The sequence below is a fragment of the Myotis daubentonii genome, chromosome 1 (genome assembly GCF_963259705.1).
Source record: "Myotis daubentonii chromosome 1, mMyoDau2.1, whole genome shotgun sequence".
In the NCBI taxonomy this organism is placed as follows: domain Eukaryota; kingdom Metazoa; phylum Chordata; class Mammalia; order Chiroptera; family Vespertilionidae; genus Myotis; species Myotis daubentonii.
In genome coordinates this window covers 101,420,933-101,443,789 of record NC_081840.1, presented here as the reverse complement: position 1 = coordinate 101,443,789, position 22,857 = coordinate 101,420,933, and the positions used below count along the sequence as shown (strand labels likewise).

At 39.7% G+C, this 22,857-nt stretch overlaps 1 protein-coding gene across 1 annotated transcript in view; it reads right to left on the bottom strand.

The window, feature by feature from the left end:
* Window positions 1-22,857, bottom strand: part of LOC132231028 (coiled-coil domain-containing protein 7-like) — a 189,415-nt gene that overhangs the window by 39,383 nt on the left and 127,175 nt on the right. Inside the window, exons 10-11 of the mRNA XM_059689478.1 lie at window positions 13,801-13,831; window positions 13,275-13,364 (exon numbers count right to left, since the gene is read on the bottom strand). Coding sequence (XP_059545461.1) covers window positions 13,275-13,364; window positions 13,801-13,831 — 121 coding nt within the window. The remainder of the gene's footprint in view (window positions 1-13,274; window positions 13,365-13,800; window positions 13,832-22,857) is intronic.

Here is a 22,857-nt window from a genome sequence, read left to right as displayed (position 1 = left end):
AATAGGAGTGAAATTTTTATGAATTTCAAAGTTTAAATAAAGGCTGTAAAGGAAGGAAAGGGGAAAATAGAAATAGTGTTTTTCATTTTACCACATTATTGTCTTTTCAGTAAATGAAAAAGACAGTTGTCTTTATATGGTGCTTTTATACTTTCTAAGTCATTATCTCATTTGATGTTCAGGGCAACTTAAAGACAAGATAATTATTCCCTTCACTATTCAAAGAAAGGAAATCTTGGTGTCTGGCCCCAATGATTCAATCATAAAGCCCTTATTTAAAAAAGCAAGGTTAGTGAAATTTTCTGTGAAGGGTCATATCTATACTAAAAAAAGCCTTGGGGGTGATCAGGCCAGCAGAGGAGTGGTTAGGAGGTGATCAGGCTGGCAGGCAGAAGCGGTTAGGGGCAATCAGGCAGGCAGGTAAGTGGTTAGGAGCCAGCAGTCCCAGATTGTGAGAGGGATGTCCGACTGCTGGTTTAGGCCCGTTCCCACCCCAGGCCACTAGTATCATAATAAAATTATTTAAAAGCAGTGGTAAAATCTTAAAAGAATACTGAAGAGAAAAGCAGACTACATACAAGAATAAGGAGGACAGAAGACTTCTTCTTATCAGAAACAATACAAGTAGCCCTCGCCAGTTTTGCTCAGTGGAAAGAGCCTAAGCCTGTGGACCAAAGGGTCTCAGTTCTATTCCAGTCAAGGGCACATTATTTGGTTGCAGGCTTCTCCCAGGGCCTGTGCAGGAGGCAACGAATTGATGTGTTTCTCTCACATTGATGTTTCTCTCTGTCTTTCCCTCTTTCTTCCACTCTCCCTAAAAATCAATGGAAAAATATCCTTGGGTGAGGAAAAAAGGAAGAGAGGGAGGGAGGAGGAAAGGAAGGAAAGGAAAGGAAAGGAAAGGAAAGGAAAGGAAAGGAAAGGAAAGGAAAGGAAAGGAAAGGAAAGGAAAGGAAAGGAAAGGAAAGGAATGGAAAGGAAAGAAAGGTGGGAGGGAGGGAGGGAAGGAGGGAGGGAGGGAGGAAGGAAGAGCAAAATCTTTAAAGTACTGGAAGAAAAACATCAGCCTGGAATTCATTATCCAAAAGAAATACCTTTCAAAATTGAAAGCATAAAATATGTTTTTTAGAAATCAAAGAGTTAAAAGTATACATCACTAGCAAAACTGCACAACGAAAAATAAAATGATAAAAGAATCCTTTAAGCAGAAGAAAAATAGTATCAGATATAAATAAGAAATACAGAAATTAAAGATGAGCACCAGAAACCATAATTGCATGAGTAAATATAAAGACTGTTTTTCTTATTATTTAAATCTCTTTAAAAGGGCTTCCGCTTGGGGGTGGAGGTGGCAGGGGAGAGGTCAATGGGGAAAAAAGGAGACTCATGTAATACTTTAAACAATAGAGAATTTTTTTTAAAAAGGTAATAGTTTACAGAAAAACTAATAACAATGTGTTGTACAATTTATATTATATGTAGTAAGCCATATGATGTGTATGAAAACAATAGCTCAAAGGCTGGAAAGGGAGAAATGAAAGCCTATTATTTGAAGGTTCATGTACATGAAGTGATTTAATGTCACTTGAATATGACTGCATTCATTAAAAACAAGACCGTCAACCCTAAAGTAACCAACCCTAAAGCAAACAATTGAGCAGCCAATATAAAGCAATACAGATTTTTCTACCTGGAAATGGGGTGCTGTTATAATATACAACTAAACATTTTAAAAATATATTTTATTGATTTTTTACAGAGAGGAAGGGAGAGAGATAGAGAGTTAGAAACATCGATGAGAGAGAAACATCGATCAGCTGCCTCCTGCACATCTCCTACTGGGGATATGCCCGCAACCAAGGTACATGCCCTTGACCAGAATCGAACCTGGGACCTTTCAGTCCGCAGGCCGATGCTCTATCCACTGAGCCAAACAGGTTTCAGCTACAACTAAACATTTTAGACGTGGATTTGTAATTGAGCAGAGGGCAAAGGCTGGAAGAATTTTGTGGAGCAGACAAAATATTTTTAGAAAATTATGTAAAGAAGACTAGTCCCTTAATTTGATAAACAGGAGGGAAGGAGAGAAGGAGCAGGGTAGGGAAGGGGTGGGGGTGGGGGGGAGAAAGAGAGAGAGAGAGAGAGAGAGAGAGAGAGAGAGATCCCCTTTAAAATTAGGTAAAATGAAAAATACCTGCTTTCATCATCTATTCAATACTATTATAGCCAGTGTAGCAATGCAATATAAAAAAAGAATAGAAAATATTAAGTTATAAAGCAAGAAAAGTCAGGTTATCATTATTCATAGCTTTGATTATGTAAGTAAGAAATAAAAATCTAATCATATGACAGTGTAACTAGAATTGTGGATGCAAATTCAACATACAAAAAAAGTATTGTACTTCTCTATCAATAGTTAAAAATATCTTTTAAGAGATAGCAGTTAAAGTAGCATACAAATATGAAGCACCTAAAATTAAAAATGAGTGAAAGCTTAAGAAGAAAACCATAAGCATTTATCATTAAAATTAAAGAAAACCTTCAAAAATGGAAACATTTAATAACTAACAAAAAGATGTGTCTTGATATCCTAGATGTAAATCTCTCCAATTTGATGTACAGATTCAGTGCAATGATAGAATTTGACATTTAACACTAAAATTTATATAAAAGTGCAAAAGCCAAAAATAACTAACTTATTTTTAAATTAAATTTATTGGTGTGAAATTAGTGAATAAAATTGTATAGGTTTCTAGTATACATTTCCATGATATGTCATCTGTATATTACATTGTGTTCCCACCACCCAAAGTCAAACCTTCTTCTGCCACCATATATTTGACCCCCTTTACCCTTTACTATCCCCTCTTCTCACTGGTAACTACCATACTTTTGTCTGTGTCTGTGAGTTTTTGTTCACTTGTTTTTGTCTGTTCATTATTGCTTTCAGTTTTATATCCCACATATGAGTGAAATCATATGGTTCTTAACTTTTTCTGCTTGACTTATTTCACTTAGCATAATATTTTCAAGATCCATCCATGTGGTTGCAAATGGCAGTATTTAATCTTTTCTTAGGGTTGAGAAGTATTTCATTATATACACATATAATAAATAATTTCTTATTAAAAAAAAAACAAGGGAGGTTGACTTGCCCTATAAAAAATCAGGCCTAATCTAAATTTTTAATCATCAAGGATCTCAGACATTGGAGTAGGAAAAGACAAGGACAATGAAACAGAATTGAAAGAGCAAAAACAAATTTTCTTTAAGCAATAGTATTTTCCTGTGACAGCATATGATTCTAGGAGATCCAATTAGGAAGCTAAAGTAGAAAGTCAGGTGATAGCAGAAACAGAGTTAATAAGGAGTCAGCAAATTGTACACCAAATCTGCCCTGCTGCTTGTTTTTGTAAATAAGTTCGTATTGGTACACAGCCCTGCTCATTCATTTATGTATTGTCTGGGATTATTTTCATACTACAGAAGCAGATCTGAGTAGATGGAATAGAGATGGTGTGGCCTCAAAACATAAATAGTTATCTAGCTCTTTAAAGTAAAAGTTTGTTGATACTTGGAATAAGAGATAAGATAGTAATTAGGGAAACTTTACCAAGTACAATAAACACCAGGTATTTGTGCCCAGTATCCTTTTACCCTTGTATTAAGAAACAGCACCACATTTTAGGAGGGTTCTGCACCTCCCTCATCTCAAATTGTCCTGCTGACATGTGACCCAAGCAAGGTCAGTAAGATATAATCACCTAAGAATTGTCTATTATGGAAATGAGTAATTCCAAAACCAGTAAACAAAGGGATGGGGCAGGGGGGAGGGGGGCAATAGCTATAAGCTCCCTCTCTGAAAATTCCCTAAAATGACAGATGTAGTGTCTGTACATGAACTTCTATTATTTTGACTCCAAGAACTGCCCTAGGTCTATCCCTCACCAAATATGTTTTCAATTTTCCTTTAATTCTGAGTTACCTGTCCAAAAATTTTTTTGCTTTAGATAATGAGGATCAGTTTCTTCTACTTAAAAACAACAATCTACACTAATAAAAGGGAAACATACAAATTGGTGTCACTCTGCCGCGCCCATCAGCCAATCAGGATGAGTATGCAAATCAACCCAACAAAAATGGCGGTTAATTTGCATATGCAGGTGCGAGCAAAGACTGAGGATGACTGAAGACTGAAGATGACTGAAGACTGAAGAGGCTTGGCTTCTCCACTGCAGTCGGAGCAGAGAAGCCAAGCCTCACTGCTATGGCCCAAGCGGAGAAGCCAAGCCTCGAGGCCAGACCAAAGGCCTGGGTCCTGGGTGCCGGAGGAAAACCGGTACCGGCAGCCAGGGGAAGGAAGGCCTATTGCTCGAATCTTCGTGCAATGGGCCTCTAGTCTATATAATAAAAGCCTAAGCGACCTTAATGGCAGATGACCAGAATGACCAGTTGCTATGATGTGCACTAACCACCAGGGGACAGATGCTTAATGCAGGAGCTGCCCCCTGGTGGTTAGTGCACTCCCATAGGGGGTGCACCGCTCAGCCAGAAGCCGAGCTCATGGCTGGCAAGCACAGTGGCGGTAGTGGGAGCCTCTCCCACCTCTGTGGCAGTGCTAAGGAGCAGCGAGCAGGCAGGCAGTAAGGAGCGAGGGGTCCCGGACTGCAAGAGGGCACAGGCTGGGCTGAAGGACCCCCCTAGGGCATTAATTTTGTGCAAAAGGGCCTCTAGTAATAATAATAAAACCCTTAACTGACACAGGAAACTACCGATTACCATTTGGTGGACAAGGCTAAAAGTCAAATGTGGCTTTTGATTATTAAAATTGGTTGTCTAGCCCAGCCAGCATGGCTCAGCAGTTGAGCGTCAACCTACGAACCAGGAGGTCATGGTTGACTCCCTGTCAGGGCACAAGCCTGGCTGAAGGCTCAGTTCTCAATGTGGGATGTGCAGGAAGCAACCAATCAATGATTCTCTCTTATCATTGACTAGAGGCCTGGTGCATGAAATTCGTGCATAGGATGGGGGGCGGTCCCTCAGCCCGGCCTGCAACCTCTCCAATCTGGGATCCCCCTTGCAATCTGGGACCGCTGGCTCCTAACCGCTCACCTGCCCGCCTGCCTAATAGCATGCAGGACTGGAGTGAGGGTGAGAGTGTTAGAGGGTGAGTATGTTCAAGGGAGAATGTGTGTGGGTGTGTGTGTTGGGCATCTGTCTGTTGGTGTGGGAAATCCTGGCATGTGTTCTGTTGCTCCTGGCAGAGGAGCTGGTAGCTATCTCTGCATGCTGCTCAGCTGGGCATTTCTTGGTGCTTAAGATTGTACAGTGTGCTGTTTTAGAGGAGTCTACAGGAAAACAGCCCTGAACGAGCACCCCAAGGCCACAGACAAGTGCATCCAGCCCCACTGCTGCAACCCAACATCCATGTATGTATGAGCTTGCCACTGCTACACAGACAATCAAGTGGCAAAGGCCTGGGGTGGGGCAGTAACTGGGTGGTCGTGGCAAAGGGGAAAAATTGGGGGAGGGGTATCTGTAATTCGCTCAACAATAAAGATAAAAAAAATCAATGGAAATGTATCCTTGGGTGAGAATTAATCATAACAATAGCATAACAATTGTTATAATCATAACAATTATTGAATAATAATTTGAAGTCAGGGAGTGTGATACCTCCTACTTCATTCTTCTTTTTTTCAGGATAGTTTTGGCTATTTAGGGTCTTTTGTTATTCCATACAAATCTGATGATTTTTTGCTCTATTTCTCTTTAAAATTCCTTTGGGATTTTGATGGGCGATTGCATTACATCTGTATATTGCTTTGGATAATATGGATATTTTAACTATACTGATTCTTCCAATCCATGAACATAGAATATCTTTATTTCTTTGTGTGTGTTTTTTTTTATCTCTTTTAATAACACTTTGTACTTTTCAGTGCATATGTCCTTCACATGCTATGTTAATTTTATCTGTAGGTATTTTATTCATTTTGTTACAATTGCAAAATATTTTTTTTTTCATTTCTTTTTCTGAGATTTTAATTTTAGCATATAAAAATGCAATGGATTTTTTTAATATTAATTTTGTATCCTGCAACTTTACTGTGGGGTTGTTGGTGGTTGTTTCTAATATTTTTTGGTGGAGTCTTTGGGTTTTCTATATAAATATCATATGATCTGCAAAAAGTGACACTTTTGCTCCATCATTTCCAATTTGAATGACTTAACTTTGTCTTGCCTGACTACTCTGGCTAGGCCTTCTAGTGTTCTGTTGTATAAACATGGTGTTTATTCATCCTTATCTTGTTCCTGATCTTAAAGGAAAAGCTTTCAGTTTTTCACCATTGAATATGATATTAGCTGAGGGCTTGGATCTTGAGAATATGATGATAAGCACAATGAAGTCAGACAGAAAAAGTCAAGAACCATATGTGAGATGAAACTGAAAGCAACAAATGAACAAACAAGAAAAACAAACCAACAAAAACTCATAGACACAGACAACAATATGTTGGTTACCAGAGGAGAGGGGATGGAGGTCGTAATGGATAAAGGGAAATCAAATATATGGTGATGGGAGGAGACTTGACTTTGGATGGTAAGCATACAATGCAATATACAGATGATGAATTAGAGAATTGCATACTTGAAAGCTATATAATTTTATTAATCAGTATCACCCCAATAAATTTTATTAAAACAAATAAGTATCAGGATGTGGAGAAATTGGAAATATTGTGCAATCTCAGGAGCAATGTAAAATTGCCCAACTATTTAGAAACAGTACAGATGTTGTTCAAAATATTAAAAAGAGAATGACCTTTTGAACAGAAATCACACTTTAGGGTACATATCCAAAAGAATTGAATGCAAGGTCATACATAGATATTTGCAAACCCATGTTTATTGCAGCTATCTTTCATAATAGGAAGGAGTTGGAAATAATTTATTTTTTAATCTAGGCACCACAAATGCTTTTTAAAAAATATATATTTATATTTTATTGATTTCAGAGAGGGAGAGGAAGAGAGAGATAGAATCATCAATGATGATAGAGAATCATCGATTGGCTGCTTCCTGCATGCCCCACACTGGGGATCAAGCCTGCAACCCGGGCATGTGCCCTGACTGGGAATTGAACTGTGACCTCCAGGTTCATAGGTCAACACTCAACCACTGAGCTATACCAGCTGGGCCAAATGCTTTTAATTTTAGTTCCAAATTTCTGTAACATTTATAGGTGAGAATAAAGTTAAATTAACTTTTTTAAAAAGATCTGAAATGGCTAAGAAGTAGATGGAAGTTACACGCACCTCATCTCAAGTCCAAATAAAATTACAACTAAATTATAGAACAATCAACCTGATTAACCAGTTGAATATTAACTGAACACAAGTCTTATAACCAACTAGAGGCCCAGTGCATGAAATTCGTGCACGGAGTGGGGTTCCTCAGTCCAGCCTGCACCCTCTCCAATCTGGGACCCCTCGGGGGATGTCCGACTGCCAGTTTATCCCGATCCCACAGGCAGTCAGACATCCCTCTCACAATCCTGGATGACTGGCTCCTAACCACTTGCCTGCCTGCCTGCCTGATTGCCCCTAACCCCTTCTGCCTGCCTGCCTGATCACCCCTAACCCCTCTGCCTGCCTGCCTGATTGCCCCTAACTGCCTCTGCCTGCTGGCTGATCACCCCTACCTTGCCCCCTGCCAGCCTGATCTCCTCTACCTTGCCCCCCTGGTGGCCTATCACCCCTACCTTGGCCCCCTGCTGGCCTGATCACCCCTAACTTGCTCCCCTGCCAGCCTGATTAACCCTAACTGCCTCTGCTTTGGCCCCTGGCTTAAGCCACAGTCTGGCCTTCCTCTATGGGAGGCGACCTGGTGGATCAGGGGAAGGCACTGCCCCCATTACCCCTCTGCTGCTGCCACTGCCAGCCTGAGCCTGGGCCATTCACAGCTGACCGTGGCTGCTTGAGCCTGGGCCCTTCACAGCTGCCCGCAGCTGCCTGAGCCTGGGCCCAGCCCTCACAGCAGCTGCCGTGGCTTTGTCAAGAAGGACATATGGATGGTCGTCCGAAAGACATCCACTCTAACTAGCATATTACCCTTTTATTAGTATAGATGTTTCTTCTCTCTCTCCCCCTCTCCCTTCCTCTCTGAAATTAATAGAAATATAATTTTTAAAAATGTGGTTGTCTACAAAAATAAAATTATTAAAATAAAATTAAGTTATTGTTTGTGTCCAAGGGCTATGCATATGTGCCTATAAATTCCCCAGTTAATCTCTCCCCACCCACCCAACCCTGCCTTCCCTTTGAGATTTGTCAGTCTTTTTCAGGCTTTTATGTCTATGGATCTATTTTGTTCATCAGTTTATTTTGTTTATTAGATTCTCACATGAGTGAGATCATGTGATACTTGTCTTTCTCTGATGGGCTTATTTCACTTAGCATAATACACTCCAGGTCCCTCTATGCTGTCTCCACAGGTAAAAGATCATTCTTTTTCTAGCCACATAGTTTCTTCTCTCTCTTCTCCTCTCCTTTCCTCTCTAAAATGTATCACAACTTTTTTATCCACTCATCTACTGATGGGCACTTGGGCTATTGTAAATTGTATATAAGGAACACATACAACTTAACAAAAGGAAGACAAGCAATCCAATTTAAAAATGGGCAAAAGACCTGTATAGACACTTCTCTAAAGTGGGCATACAGATGTCCAAGAGACTTATGAAAAGATGTTCAACATCACTAATCACCAGAGAAAAGCAAATTAAAACCACAATGAGATATACCTTACACCTGTCAGAATAGCTACCATCAACACACCAACAAATGACAAGTGCTGGCAAGGATTTAGAGAAAAGGGAACCCTAGTACACTGCTGATGGGAATGCAGACTGTGCAGCTAGTATGGAAAACACTATGGAGTTTCCTTAAAAAATTAAAAATTAAACTACCATTTGAGCCAGTGATCCCACTTCTAGGAAAATATCTTAAGAAAACTGAAAACATGAATTGGAAAGAATATATGCACCCCTGGGTTCATCGATATCTTGGGTTTTACCCTCATAGATATCTTGGGATATAATACTACTACTATACATGTAGACATGACCCTTCCATATTTTTCCTTCACATTTCTATACTTCTTTATGTTTCCACACACAAAACCTAAAGAAACAATACAAGAAAGAAAACCAGAAACTGCTGCAGCACCTTCGAGTTATCTAAGAAGCCCCACAATTTTTTACTATTTTTTAATTTTTCAATTGCAGTTGACATACAATATTGTATTAGTTTCAGGTGGACAACCCAGTAATTAGACAACTATATAACTTACTAAGTAATAACCCTGATAAATCTAGTTAATTCATTTGACATCATACATAGATAATACAACATTATTGACTATATTCCCTATGCTGTACTTTACATCCCCATGACTATTCTGTAACTACCAATTTGTATTTCTTAATCCCTTCACCTTTTTCACCTGTCAGCCAAACCTCCTCCCATCCAGCAACCATCAACATATTCTCTGTATCTATGAGTCTGTTTCTGTTTTGCTTGTTCATTTATTTTGTTTTTTAGATTCCACATATAAGTAAAATGATCTGGCATTTGTCTTTTTCTGTCTGAATTATTTCACTCAGCACAATAACCTCTAGGTCTAACCATGTTGTTGGAGATGGTGAGATATTTTTATGGCTGAGTCATATTTCATTGTATGTATGCACCACATTTTTATCTATTCATCTATTCATGGACAATTAGGTTTCTTCCATATCTTGGCTATTGTAAACATAGCTGCAATGAACAAATATACGTATTTAGCCTTTCAAATTAGTATTTGGGGTTTCTTCAGATAAATACCCAGAAGTGGAATTGATGGGTATTTGAGTCTCTTGTTATAGCCTTTGTTTTAAAGTTTGTCTGGTATAAGTATTGCTACCCCAGCTTTCTGGGTTTTTGTTGTTGTTGTTTGTTTCCATTTTCATGAAATATTTTCCCATCCCTTTACTTTCCATCTGTATATGTCTTTCAATCTGAAGTCTCTCATAGACAGCATACGTAAGGGTCTTGTTTTGTTACCTATTCAGTCCTATATTTTTTTTTTTGATTGGAGCATTTAACCCATTTTCATTTAAAGTGATTATTGATAGGTATATATTTATTACCATTTTATTCTTTCTAACTACGTTCCTCTTTTTTTTCTTTCCTTTTCTAAAAGAAAACCATTTAACCTTTTTTTATCATACTGGTTTGGTGGTAATAAACTCGTTTAGCTTTTATCTTGTCTCGGAAGCTCTCTACTTCACCTTCAATTTTTAATGATTATGTGAAGTTATCCCAGAAGCTCCTTAAACTATCCTCATTTTTTAAATTCCTTTTCTTTCTTTCTTTTCTGTTCTTATGTGGTATTCTCTGCTTCATCTACTCTACTATTGATTCTCTGTAATGTACCCTTTATTTCAGTTATTGTATTCTTCATTTCTGACTGGTGCTTTTCTATGTATCTCCTTGGTATGTTTTCTATCTCTTTGTTGAAGTTCTTACTGAGATAACTGAGTATCCTTATAACCAGTGTTTTGAACTCTGCATCTGATAGATTGCTTGTCTCCATTTTGTTTTGTTCTTTTTCTGGAGTTTTGTTCTTTGTTTTTCCCCATTTGGGATATATTTCTTGATCAAGTCATTTGGCTTCCTCCTGTGTTTGTTTCTATGTATCAGGTAGAGCTGCTTTATCTCCTCGTCTTGGTAAAGTGGCCTAATATAGTAGGTTTTCTGTAGGGCACAGTGGCACAGCCTCCCCATTGACCTGGGCACTCCAGGCGCACACCTCCCCCCTCACCTCGTATGGTCTATGTGCACCTTTCTGTTGTGGTTAAGCCTTGATTGTTAATAGTACATCAATGGGAGGGATCTATCTCCAGTCCAATTGGCAGCAAGGACTGGCCACAACTACCATGGAGAATCTGTTGTTCAAGGGCTGACCCCACAGAGCAGAACTGGCTTCAGCAGGGCTATGGTGCTCATTTAGTCTGTCCCTTAACTGTGATCTTGTGGAAATGGTTTGGTGGTGCTTTGTTGAAGTCTGAAGCTCTCTACAAGGTGTGATGCTCTGGGGCCTCCGGAGAAATACAGGCAAGGTCAGCTACCACCTGTGCCCTATCCAGGGCCACTAGGCATGAGCTACAAAGTGATCTGCAGATGGCTGCTAGTTTTGCTGGGTTTGGAGGTGCCCAAAAGAGGCCAAGCTGCAAACCAAGGCCAGTTGTAGCTAGTGCTGGGCCTAGGGCTGCTTAGTAAGCAGTCCAAGGCAACCAAAGGCGAGATGTTACTTGAGAGATTTTAGGAAAGTCCACATTATGAGCCAATAAAGGCCATTTGAATGGAAAATCAGCTTGTGTGTAGGCCTGCAAATTGAGTGAGGTAGAGTCTCAGGGAATCACCAGGCCAGGGCAGGTTGATAAAGATTCAAATATGGCATCTGCCTGCCAAGTCTGTGTGGGGAGGGCTTAGGAAAGGAATAATTGTTTCTGTCAGCACTTCTGTCTGAGAAAATGCTGTCCTTCCAGCTTTTGATAGACAATTCAGTTCCATCCCATATATTCCTGGTGCTTTTCAAGTTGCTATTGCAGTGCTAGAGTTCGGAGTGAGTGAATCCAAGTAAGTCCATGTGCAGGCCCTAACATTAAGAGGAACACCTGGGACTCAAGCAGCCCCCTGTCTCATTCAGCCACAGTCCCCACTAGTTATCACATCCAGAATTTATGGGGACTTCTCTTCCCAGCATTGGGACCCCTTCCTCATCAGGGAGGACCTCCACATCCAAGATATCCCTTCTGATTTGTAACCCACACATGTGAGTGTGGGACCAGCCCATTCCACATATTTACCCCTCCTACTAATAAATATGAGGCCTCTTCTGCATATCCTTAGTTATAAGGATTTCTGTTTAGCTAAACTTCAGGCAGTTCTGAATGATGGTTGTTTTGTACTTTTGATGAGGTGTGGGAGAAGGTGTGCACAGTATTTACCTACACGGCCATCTTGAACAGAAACCCACTCTAAAGGTATTGTTGTTGTTTTTAAATGTGGATGTAATGGTGCATGATTAAGTGCTGCAAAATGCTTACATTTGGCCATACTACTCAATTATTTAATAATAGAGGCCCAGTGCATGAATTCGTGCACCCTCGGCCTGGCCAGCGATCGGAGCTGATCAGGGGGCCAGTGTGCTGGGGGAAGAGACCATGGAAGGTTGGCCCCCACAGCAAGCAAACCAACGGCCGATTCTGTGAGGAATCGGGCTCCCTCCCCTCTCTTGTCTGGGTCTGGGGTGCGGGTGAACCAGATTTGGGGCTATCAGGACACCAGCAGCAAGGTCTGGGTCAGTGTGCGTCACAGCTACCAGCTGATCATTCCAGTCGTTCGGTTGTAACAGTCACTTAGGCATATATGCATATATATATAAAATAATTTACTACTTTATTTTTATTTAATTAATTTATTTATTTTCTATTTCTAGTTGGAACTATACCTAACTTGAACTATTCCTAATTGGATGTGTTTGACAGTCCTGACCTTATATTTGACACCTGTGTAGGATCACTACTTCTCTAACTGATTAAGTAGAAAATCTCCTGGTACTACTTCTGCTTCCTCATCTGGTAAGGAAAAATTATTTGGTAACCACCATTAATACAGTTAAGAAAGAGTATTTTCCTTCAATTTATGTTGATTTCATGTTTAAACATACATCCTGTGGTCTTAAGTAGTTAGTAAAAATTTGCTTCCAGTCCATTTGACTTTGTTGTCTACATTTTGAAATTTATAAGCTTTATAAAAATTGCAAAGTGGATAAAATTAGGAAACAAATTTTATGCTGGATACTTCTATTCTCTCTATTTGGTTTAATGAACTGGGACACACATTATGTAATTGCAAAGAATACAATAAAATGCATTTAAGATGTATTTGAAAACCTTAATTGATTGGTATTTTAAATAAAGGTAAATATTTGGTCTAGAAATGTCTTTCAGAATGTTTAAAATTTAGTCTATTTTTTATAGCATTCTTTTGGTTTTCATAAATAATATAAATACAGCATTTTTTAAGTTTTAAAATACAGATGTTACCAATTATAAATATTGAAAATGTATAATAAAACATTTAAATATATATTTATTCCTTTTTTAATATAATAAGACTTTTCAGGTACTGTATTCCATTTTCAGTCACTAAAATTTAACTAACCTCTGTAATCCTCAATTTTTCGAGTTCACTTTCCAGCATCAATTTCTTCTCTGATAACATCTGGAAATCATTTTGCATCTGTTTGTATTTCTAAAAACAAATATTATAATTTTAGTAACAATGAAAAGCAAAATATCAATATAGAGAATTTATTTGAGTACTTAATTATTAAAGTGAGAAAGTCTTCATTAAATCATGAAAAGAATGAACCATTGGTACTAATCTGTAATGGGAAGTTGTAATTGAGGCAGAAATAGTCAAAAGGAACTAGAAGTGACAATGAATTAAAGTTTAGAAAACTAAAGGATATTACAGTTAAGTATTCATAAGTGAAGTATTTCTGAGAGATAATAAGGTCTAATAAAATAAAAAAAATAAAAAAAGCTTTCCAGCTCACATATGTATAGAAATCTTTTGAATAAACTAATTAATCATTGGATCTTTAAGATAACACATTCTGACAATTTCTAGACTCCATTAACAACAAGGACAAAGTACAATTTCAAATTGAGAGTGGCATACTTACAGTTTCTAACAAAATTTTATCATTCCTAGTTCTGAAAAAAATTAAAAATATATATAATTTTATGTTTTATTTATGTGACATACTTATACATATCTTTGTAAAATAATTTAAGTATAACAGATATGATTAGACTATACTTTGACTACCATTCCAAAAATTCAATGCTCTCCCCAGAGGGGTGGGAAAACTTTTTTCTGCCAAGGGCCATTTGGATATTTATAATATCATTCATGGGCCATACAAAATTAGCCTGCTATATTTGGTCAAACATTTAATTAACTCACCCCTAATGTCTTGGCAAGGCCAGGCCACATGATTTTGTGGGCCTTATACAGTTTGAGGGCCAGACATTACACCCTTGCTCTGGAGATATTAGATTGCTGTATATCTTTCCAGAACTGTTCCATGAATTTGTAAATACTGCATGAACCTATTAGATTCTACAATTTTTATTATTGGTTTGGATGTCCCTTGTATTTTTTCACATAAATGACATCACTATATATTCTCAACTTATTTTTTTTTCACTAAACAGAATTTCTGGGATCTATTTATATTGCTAAACATATATCAACTCATTTATTTTAAATACCAGTTCTTTCTTTTTCTTTCTTTCTTTCTTTCTTTCTTTCTTTCTTTCTTTCTTTCTTTCTTTCTCTCTCTCTCTCTCTCTCTCTCTCTCTCTCTCTCTCTCTCTCTCTCTTTCTTTCTTTCTTTTTTACTTAACAAGATACATTATATTTCATCCTCATCCAAAGATATGTTTATTAATTTGAGAAAGAGGGGGAGAGAGAGAGCGAGAGAGAGATAGAGAGAGAGAGAGAGAGAGAGAAAGAGAGAGAGACCAGTTTGAGAGAGATACATCATCCATTGGTTGGTTCCCATCCAGGGATCAAACCTACAAACTAAGTATGTGCCCTGACCGAATATAGAACCTGCAACATTTTAGTGTACAGGATGACACCCAAACCAACTGAACCACTTGGCCATGGCTCCAACAAGATACATTTCTTTAAATTTACCTTTATTGGTAAAAGTATATATAGATATATATATTGATATATACCCTTTTTTTCCACACTGACCCCCTACTAGCCTGTCCCCTCACATGCCCCAGGCCTTCACCATACTATTGTCTGTTTCCAAGGGTTATGCTTATTCTATATGATAAAAGCCTAATATGCAAATTTTCCCTTCAACCAGGAGTTTGACCAGGGGGCGGGGCCAGTCACCAATCAATTGTGGCCCCTCCCTCTGGCCGGCCCAGCCCCCAATCAGCCCCTTGCTAGCACTTGTGCATCCGATTTTTTTTTTGTTTATTAGACTCCACATATGAGTGAGATCATGTGATACTTGTCTTTCTCTGACTAGCTTATTTTGCTTAACATAATCCTCTCCAGATCCCTTCATGCTGTCTCAAGGTGTAAGAGATCCTTCTTTTTTACTGTTGCATAGTATTCCATGGTATAAATGTGCCACAGCTTTTTTATCCACTCATCTGCTGATGGGCACTTGGGCTGTTTCCAAATCTTAGCTATTGTAAATTGCACTGCTATGAATATAGGGGTGCATACTAGTACATTCTTTCTGATTGATGTTTCAGGTTTCTTAGGATATATTCCTAGTAGTAGGATCACTGGGTCAAGTAGAAGTTCCATACTGTTTTCCATAGTGGCTGCACCAGTCTACATTCCCACTAGCAGTGTACTAGGGTTCCCTTTTCTCTACATCCTTGCCAGCACTTGTCATTTGTTGATTTGTTGATGACAGTTATTCTGACAGATGTGAGTTGATACCTCATTGTCATTTTAATTTGCATCTCTGATAATTAGTGATTTTGAGCATTTTTCATATGTCGTTGGCCTTCTCTATGTATACTTTGGAGAAGTGTCTATTTGGGTCCTTTGCCTATTTTTTAATTGAATTGTTTGTCTTCCTTTTGTTAAGTTGTATGAGTTCCCTATATATTTTGGAAATTAACCCCTTATCAAATGTATCATTGGCAAATATGTTCTCCCATATAGTTGGCTCCCTTTGCATTTTGTTGAGGGTTTCCTTTACTATGCAGAATCTTTTTATTTTGATGTAGTCTCATTTGTTTATTTTCTCCCTTTGTTTCCCTTTACTGAAGAGACATATTAGCAAACACATTAATACAAGAGATGAAATTGAAGCAGTAATTTAAAAAAAAAAAACTCCCAGCAAAAAAAAGTGCTGGTTCAGATGGCTTCACAGGGGATTTTTACCAAATATTCAAAGAAGAACTAACACTTATCATGCTCAAACTATTTCAAAAAATCCCAAGGAAGGAACACACTTTCAAGCTCTTTTTATGAGGCCAGCATTACCCTAATTCCAAAACCAAATAAAGATGCTTCCAAAAAAGAGAATTACAGGCCAATATCCCCAATAAACATAGACACTAAAATCATCAACAAAATGTAGCAAATTGGATCCAGCAATATATTAAAAAGATGATACACCATGATCAAGTGAGATTTATTTCAAGGCTGCAAGGCTGGTACAATGTCCACAAGTCAATAGATGACATAAACAAATTGAAAGACAAAAATCACATGATCATATCAATAGACACAGAAAAAGTATTCAACAAAATCTAACACCCATTTTTGATAAAAAAAACTTTAAGCAAAGGGGATTAGAGGGATCATTCCTAAACATAATAAAGGCCAAATATGACAACTCTACAATCAAATCATACTCAATGGGCAAAAACTAAAACCGTTTCCCCTAAGAACAGGAACAAGACAGGGATGTCTGCTTTCACCACTCTTATTCAAAATAGTACTGGAAGGCTTAGCCACAGGGATCAAATAAGAAGAAGAAATAAAAGTCATCCAAATTGAAAAGAAGTAAAACTGTTATTATTTAGAGATGACATGATATTGTACATAGAAAACCCTAAAAACTCCATTAAACAACTACTAGATTGAATAATGATTTCTGCAATGTAGAAGGATACAAAATTAACACCCAGAAATCTGTGGCATTTTTTATTATTTTTAAAAATATATTTTATTAATTTTTTACAGAGAGGAAGGGAGAGGGATAGAGAGTTAGAAACATCAATGAGAGAGAAACATCGATCAGCTGCCTCCTACACACCTCCTACTGGGGATTTGCCTCTAACCAAGGTACATGCCCTTGACTGGAATCGAACCTCGGACCCTTGAGTCGCAGGCCGACGCTCTATCCACTAAGCCAAACCGGTTAGGGCCTGTGGCATTTTTATACTCCAATAATATATTCTCAGATAGAGAAATGAATAAAACAATCCTACTTACCATTACAATAAAAAATATTAAGATACTTATGAATAAACTTAACCCAGGTAATAGAGATAAAAGACCTGTACTTGGAAAACTACAGGACACTGAAAAAAGAAATAGAGGAAGATATAAACAAGTGGAAGAATATACTGTGTTCATGGATTGGTAGAATTAACATAATTAAAGTGTCCATACTACCCAAAGCAATCTATAGGTTCAATGCAATCCCTCTTAAAATACCAACGGCATATTTCACAGATTTGGAACAAATATTCTAAAAAGTTGTATAGGACCAAAAAATAACCCAAATAGCCACAGCAATCTTGAGAAACAAGAACAAACTTGAAGGGATCACAATACCAGATATAAAACTACTAGAGGCCCGGTACACAAAAATTTGTGCACTCGGGGGGGGGGGGGGGAGAGGGGGTCCCGGCCTGTGCCCTCTCGCAGTCTGGGACCCCTCGGGAGATAACGACCTGCTGGCTTAGGCCTGCTCCCAGGTGGCAGAGGGCAGGCCCAATCCCTAGGTGCAGCCCCTGGTCGGGCTCAGAGCAGGGCTGATTGGGGAGTTGGGGCGCCGCCCCCTGTCACACTCAAGGTAGGGTCAATAGGGAAGTTGCAGCGCCACCCCCTGTCATGCACAGAGCAGGGCGGATCAGGGGGTTGGGGCACCGCCCCCCGTCACACACAGAGCAGGGCCGATCAGGGGATTGGGACGCCGCCACTGTCACATTCAGGGCAGGGCCAATGGGGAGGTTATGGCTCTACCCCATCACACACAGAGCAGGGCCCGTGGGGGGGGGGCGGGGGAGACGCCGCCCTCTATCACCCACAGAGCAGGGCCGATCAGGGGGTTGGGGCACTATACCCTGTCACACACAGAGCAGGGCCGATCAGGGGGTTAGGGCGCTGCACCCTGTCACTCTGATCCCGATGCCAGGAGGCCTCGTGGCTCTGCTGATCCCGGTGCCAGTAGGCATATTACCCTTTTACTATATAGATAGAGGCCTGGTGCAGGGGTGGGGCTGGCTGGTTTGCCCTAAAGGGTGTCCTGGATCAGGGTGGGAGTCCCCACTGGGGTGCCTGGCCAGTCTGGCTGAGAGGCTGAGGGCCGTTTTCAGGCTGATGGGTGACTGAAGCTCCCAACCACTCCTTTTTTTTTTTTTTTTTTTTTTTTTTTATTCTGGGCCAGCTTTAGCTCTGAGGCCTCGGCTGCTGAAAACAGGTTTCTGGCCTTTGTTTACCGTCTGTATTTGATACAATGTTGCGGTGCGGCTGGCTGAAGCTCCGCTGAGTAAAGCAGGTTTCTGGGGTTTTTTTAGCTTCTATATTTGCAACATAGTTGCTTAGAGTTGCAGCTGAGAGGCCGGCAAGTCAGGCGAGGAACATTGGAGTCCTCCATCACTGAAGCAAGCAAGCCTCCCTGTTCACATCAGCTACCTGGCTGCCAGCCGCCATCTTGGCTGGCAGTTAATTTGCATATCTTGCTGATTAGCCAATGGGAAGGGTAGCGTTCATACACTAATTACCATCTTTCTCTTTTATTAGATAGGATACTACAAATCACTGTAATCAAAACAGCCTGGTACTGGCATAAGAACAGGCATATAGATCAATGGAACAGAACAGCGACCCAGAAATCAACCCAAACCATTATGCTCAATTAATATTTGAAAATAGAGCTAAGAGCATATAATGGAGTAAAAACAGTCTCCTGAATAAATGATGCTGGTAAAATTGGACAGATACATACCAAAAAGATAAATCTAGACCACCAACTTACACCATTCACAAGAATAAACTCAAATGGATAAAAGACTTACATGTAAGTCATGAAACCATAAAAATTCTAGAAGAAAACATAGGCAACAAGATTCATTTTTATTTTTTTTCTTTCTTTTTATTAAATGTATTTTTGCTATTTTGTTTTGCATATCCCAGATCACAATTCTGATTGTGCATCTTCTAAAATGTTTACTGGCCATTTTTGTCTCTTCCTTAAATTATATATACTTTGCCTATTTTTTGAGAATTGTTTGCCTTTTTATGGAATTATATATTCTTATCATTCCTTTGTCTTGTATGTGCACAATAATTTTCTCCTAGTCCATGGCTTATCTTTAAACTTTGATTCATTTTTTGAATAAGATGTTTCAAATTTTGATAGAATAAAATGCATTTCCCTATATTTATAATTTTGTTTTCTTACATTTAGGTCTGTAATCAACATTAAATTTAGTTTTTTTAATGGTATAAAGACTCTGTCATTATATTTTTGATCAGATGGATGTTTTTGCCTTGCCAGTGCCCTAGCTGGCCACTGAAGTTCATTCAATGACTTTAAATTTGCCGCATCTTATATAATAAAAACCTAATATGCTAAATGTCTAGTCGGCCATTCAACCAATCAAAACATAATATGCTAATGATATGCTAAGGCCACTCAACCGCTCGCTATGACATACACTAACCACCAGGAGGCAGACAGTTGACCAGTCACTATGGCATGCACTGACCACCAGGGGGCAGTCAACTGGTTGACTGGTCGTTATGACATGTACTGACCACCAGGGAGAAGACACTTAGACTGGTAGGTTAGCTTGCTGCTGGAATCTGGCTGATCAGGACTGAGCAAGATGAGCCAGACATGCCATGGAGCCCTCTCATGGTCCCTCCCTGGCTGGCCAACCTCCCGCATCTCTCTCGCACCCTGATTATGCATCTGTGGGGTCCCTTGGCCTGGCCTGAGCCCTCTCACAATCCAGGACCCCTCGAGGGATGTTGGATAGCCAGTTTTGGCCCAATCCCTCAGGGGGAGCACCACTCAGCCAGAAGCTGGGCTCACAGCTGGCAAGCGCAGCAGCAGTGGTGGGACCCTCTCCCGCCTCCACAGCAGTACTAAGGATGTCCGACTTCTGGCTTCCATTGGGAGCGGGACTAAGCCATCAGTCAGACATCCCCTCAGGGCTCCTGGACTGGGAGAGGGCGTAGGCTAGGCTTAAGGACCCCCCTGAGTGCACAAATTTCATGCAATGGGCCTCTAGTTGGAGAAAATATGACTCCATTTTATATAACTTCCTATGACACATGTAGCTGAGCTAAAGACAATTGGAAAGATAAAACAGCCTGCTAACCTCACTTCTGACCCTATGTGTTCTTAGAGATAACATGATGGATCTCTTAAAAGGCCTGCTTTCCCATCAGGACTATACATGATTCTGAAGATAGGCAGTGTTCTCACCAATGTTGACAATTTCATCACCAACACTGTACTACAGCTTTCAGCATTCTGTAGTACTAGAGGCCCAGTGCACAAAAATTTGTGCACTCAAGGGGTGAGGGGGGGTCCCTCAGCCTGTCCTGCGCCCATTTGCATTCTAGGACACTTTGGAGGATGTCCACCTGTCGACTTAGGCCCACTCCCCGGGGGATCAGGCCTAAGCTTGCAATCAGACATCCTTCTGGCAGCAAGGGAGCCCTCGGGGGATGTCCAACTAAAGGCTTTGGCCCCCAAGGGAGCTGTGATGAGGAAGCTGGGGTGACAGAGGAGCTACACAGTCCCGCCCCGCCACCCTGGGTTGGGTCGCACAGGGGACGCCAGGGCGGGCCAGCCGAACGCTGCTGCGCCCCCCCCCGGCCACCCCAGGTTAGGTAGCACATAGGATGCTCATCGCCCCAGGTCACAGATAGCAGGCCCGGATGGTGGAAGGGCAGGCAGGATGGCCCTGTCCCGCCCCACCGCCCCAGGTGGCAAATAGAAAGCCCGATGGCAGCAGGGCATGCTGGATGGCTCTGACCCGCCCTGCCTGCAGTATGCAAATTAGCAGTCATCTTTGTTGGTGGTTAATTTGCATATCATGCTGATTAGCCCATGGGAGGCGTAGCGAAGGTATGGTCAATTACCATGTTTGTCTATTATTAGATAGGATGCTTTCACAAACCATCCTATAATCCAATCTTTAATTGGAACCCCAACTTGTCCCATAAATAAAGTAAGAACTTTTCAAGGTCCCCTGGATATATACTTATTTTTTCATTTCCCCCTTTCACTACAGATCAACAGTTAGACCAACAATTTGACCAGATCCTCATGAATAGGTCTATTAGCTCTCCCCAAAACCAGCATTATTACCCTATTGTGCCACTGTATAATTCATGCATAATAATAAAATACTATCCTTTTTTCTTTATGTTATTCTATATTAACATGACTTTCATCCCATTACTCTGATCATTACTAAGTATTTCAGAAATAGACCTCACCCCTTTTTTTGAGAATCCCCTCCTTCACCCCTCTGAATCAATATAATTTGACTAGAGTTGATTGGTCCAAAAATAGGTACCTGTTCCAGCTGAACTAGAGATATTCGCACTTATAGACTTATTCAGTACTATCCCTCACAGTGACTAAAGCTGAAAGATTAAACCTTAGGAATTGTCAGCAATCAAGGATGGCTTCCCACCTATGGGAAAAATAAATTAACCAAAAAAAAAATGGAAAGAAAGGGTCTGCAATGGGAGAAAATAACATTCATGTGTGGAGTAGAAAAAAAAAGGGGGGGTCGTAAGCATCTTTTCATATGTCTATTGGCCATCTATATGTCCTTTCTGGTGAAGTATCTATTCAAGTCCTCTGCCCATTTTTTAATTGAATATTTTGGGATTTTTTGTTGTTGTTGAGTAGTAGTATGAGGTCTTTATGAATTTTTTATATTAACCCCTTACCAGATGTATCATTGACAAATATCTTCTTCCATACAGTAGGTTGTCTTTTCCTTTTGTTCATGGTTTCCTCTGCTGTGCAAAAACATTTTAATTTGATGTAATCCCATTTATTTATTTTTGTTTTGTTTTTCTTGCCCAAGGAGATACATCATAAGAAGTATTCCTAAGAGATATGTCAGAAATTTCACTGCCTATGTTTTCTTCTAGGAATTTTATGGTTTTGAGTCTTTCATTTAAGTCTTTAGTCCATTTCGAGAATTTTCTGTGTATGGTATAAGAAAGTGGTCTAGTTTCATTTTTTTTGCATGTGTCTGTACAATTTTACAACACCATTTATTGAATAGACTGACTTTACCCCACTGTACATTCTTCCCTCCTTTGTCATATATTAACCACAATGAGATATCACCTCACACATGTCATATGGCTATCATCAATAAATCAACAAACAACAAGTGCTGGCATGGATTCAGAGAAAAGGGAACCCTTGTGCACTGTTCATGGGAATACAGAATGGTACAGCCTCTATGGAAAACAGTATGGAGTTTCTTAAAAAAAAATAAAAATGGGGCCCTAGCTGGTTTGGCTCAGTCGGCCTGCAGACTGAAGGGTCCCAGGTCCGATTCCGGTCAAGGGCACATGCTCAGTTTGTGGGCTCAATCCCCAGTGGGGGGCGTGCAGGAGGCAACCCATGATTCGCTCTCATATTGATGTTTCTATCTCTCTCTCCCTTTCCCTTCCTCTCTGAAGTCAATAAAAATATAAATAAATAAAAATAAAAATAGACCTTCCTATGAGCCAGTTATTAGTTCATATTAGAAACCCAAAAAACTAATTTGAAAGAATATATTCACCCCATATGTGCATTGCAGCACTATTTACAATAGCTAAGATATGGAAGCAAGCCCATTAGTAGATGAGTGGATAAAAAAAATTGTGGTGTAGTGATGTCAATGAGGCTCAGTGGTTGAGTGTCAATGTATAAACCAGGAGGTCAGGTTTGATTCCCAATCAGGGCACAGGGTCGCTGGCTCAATCC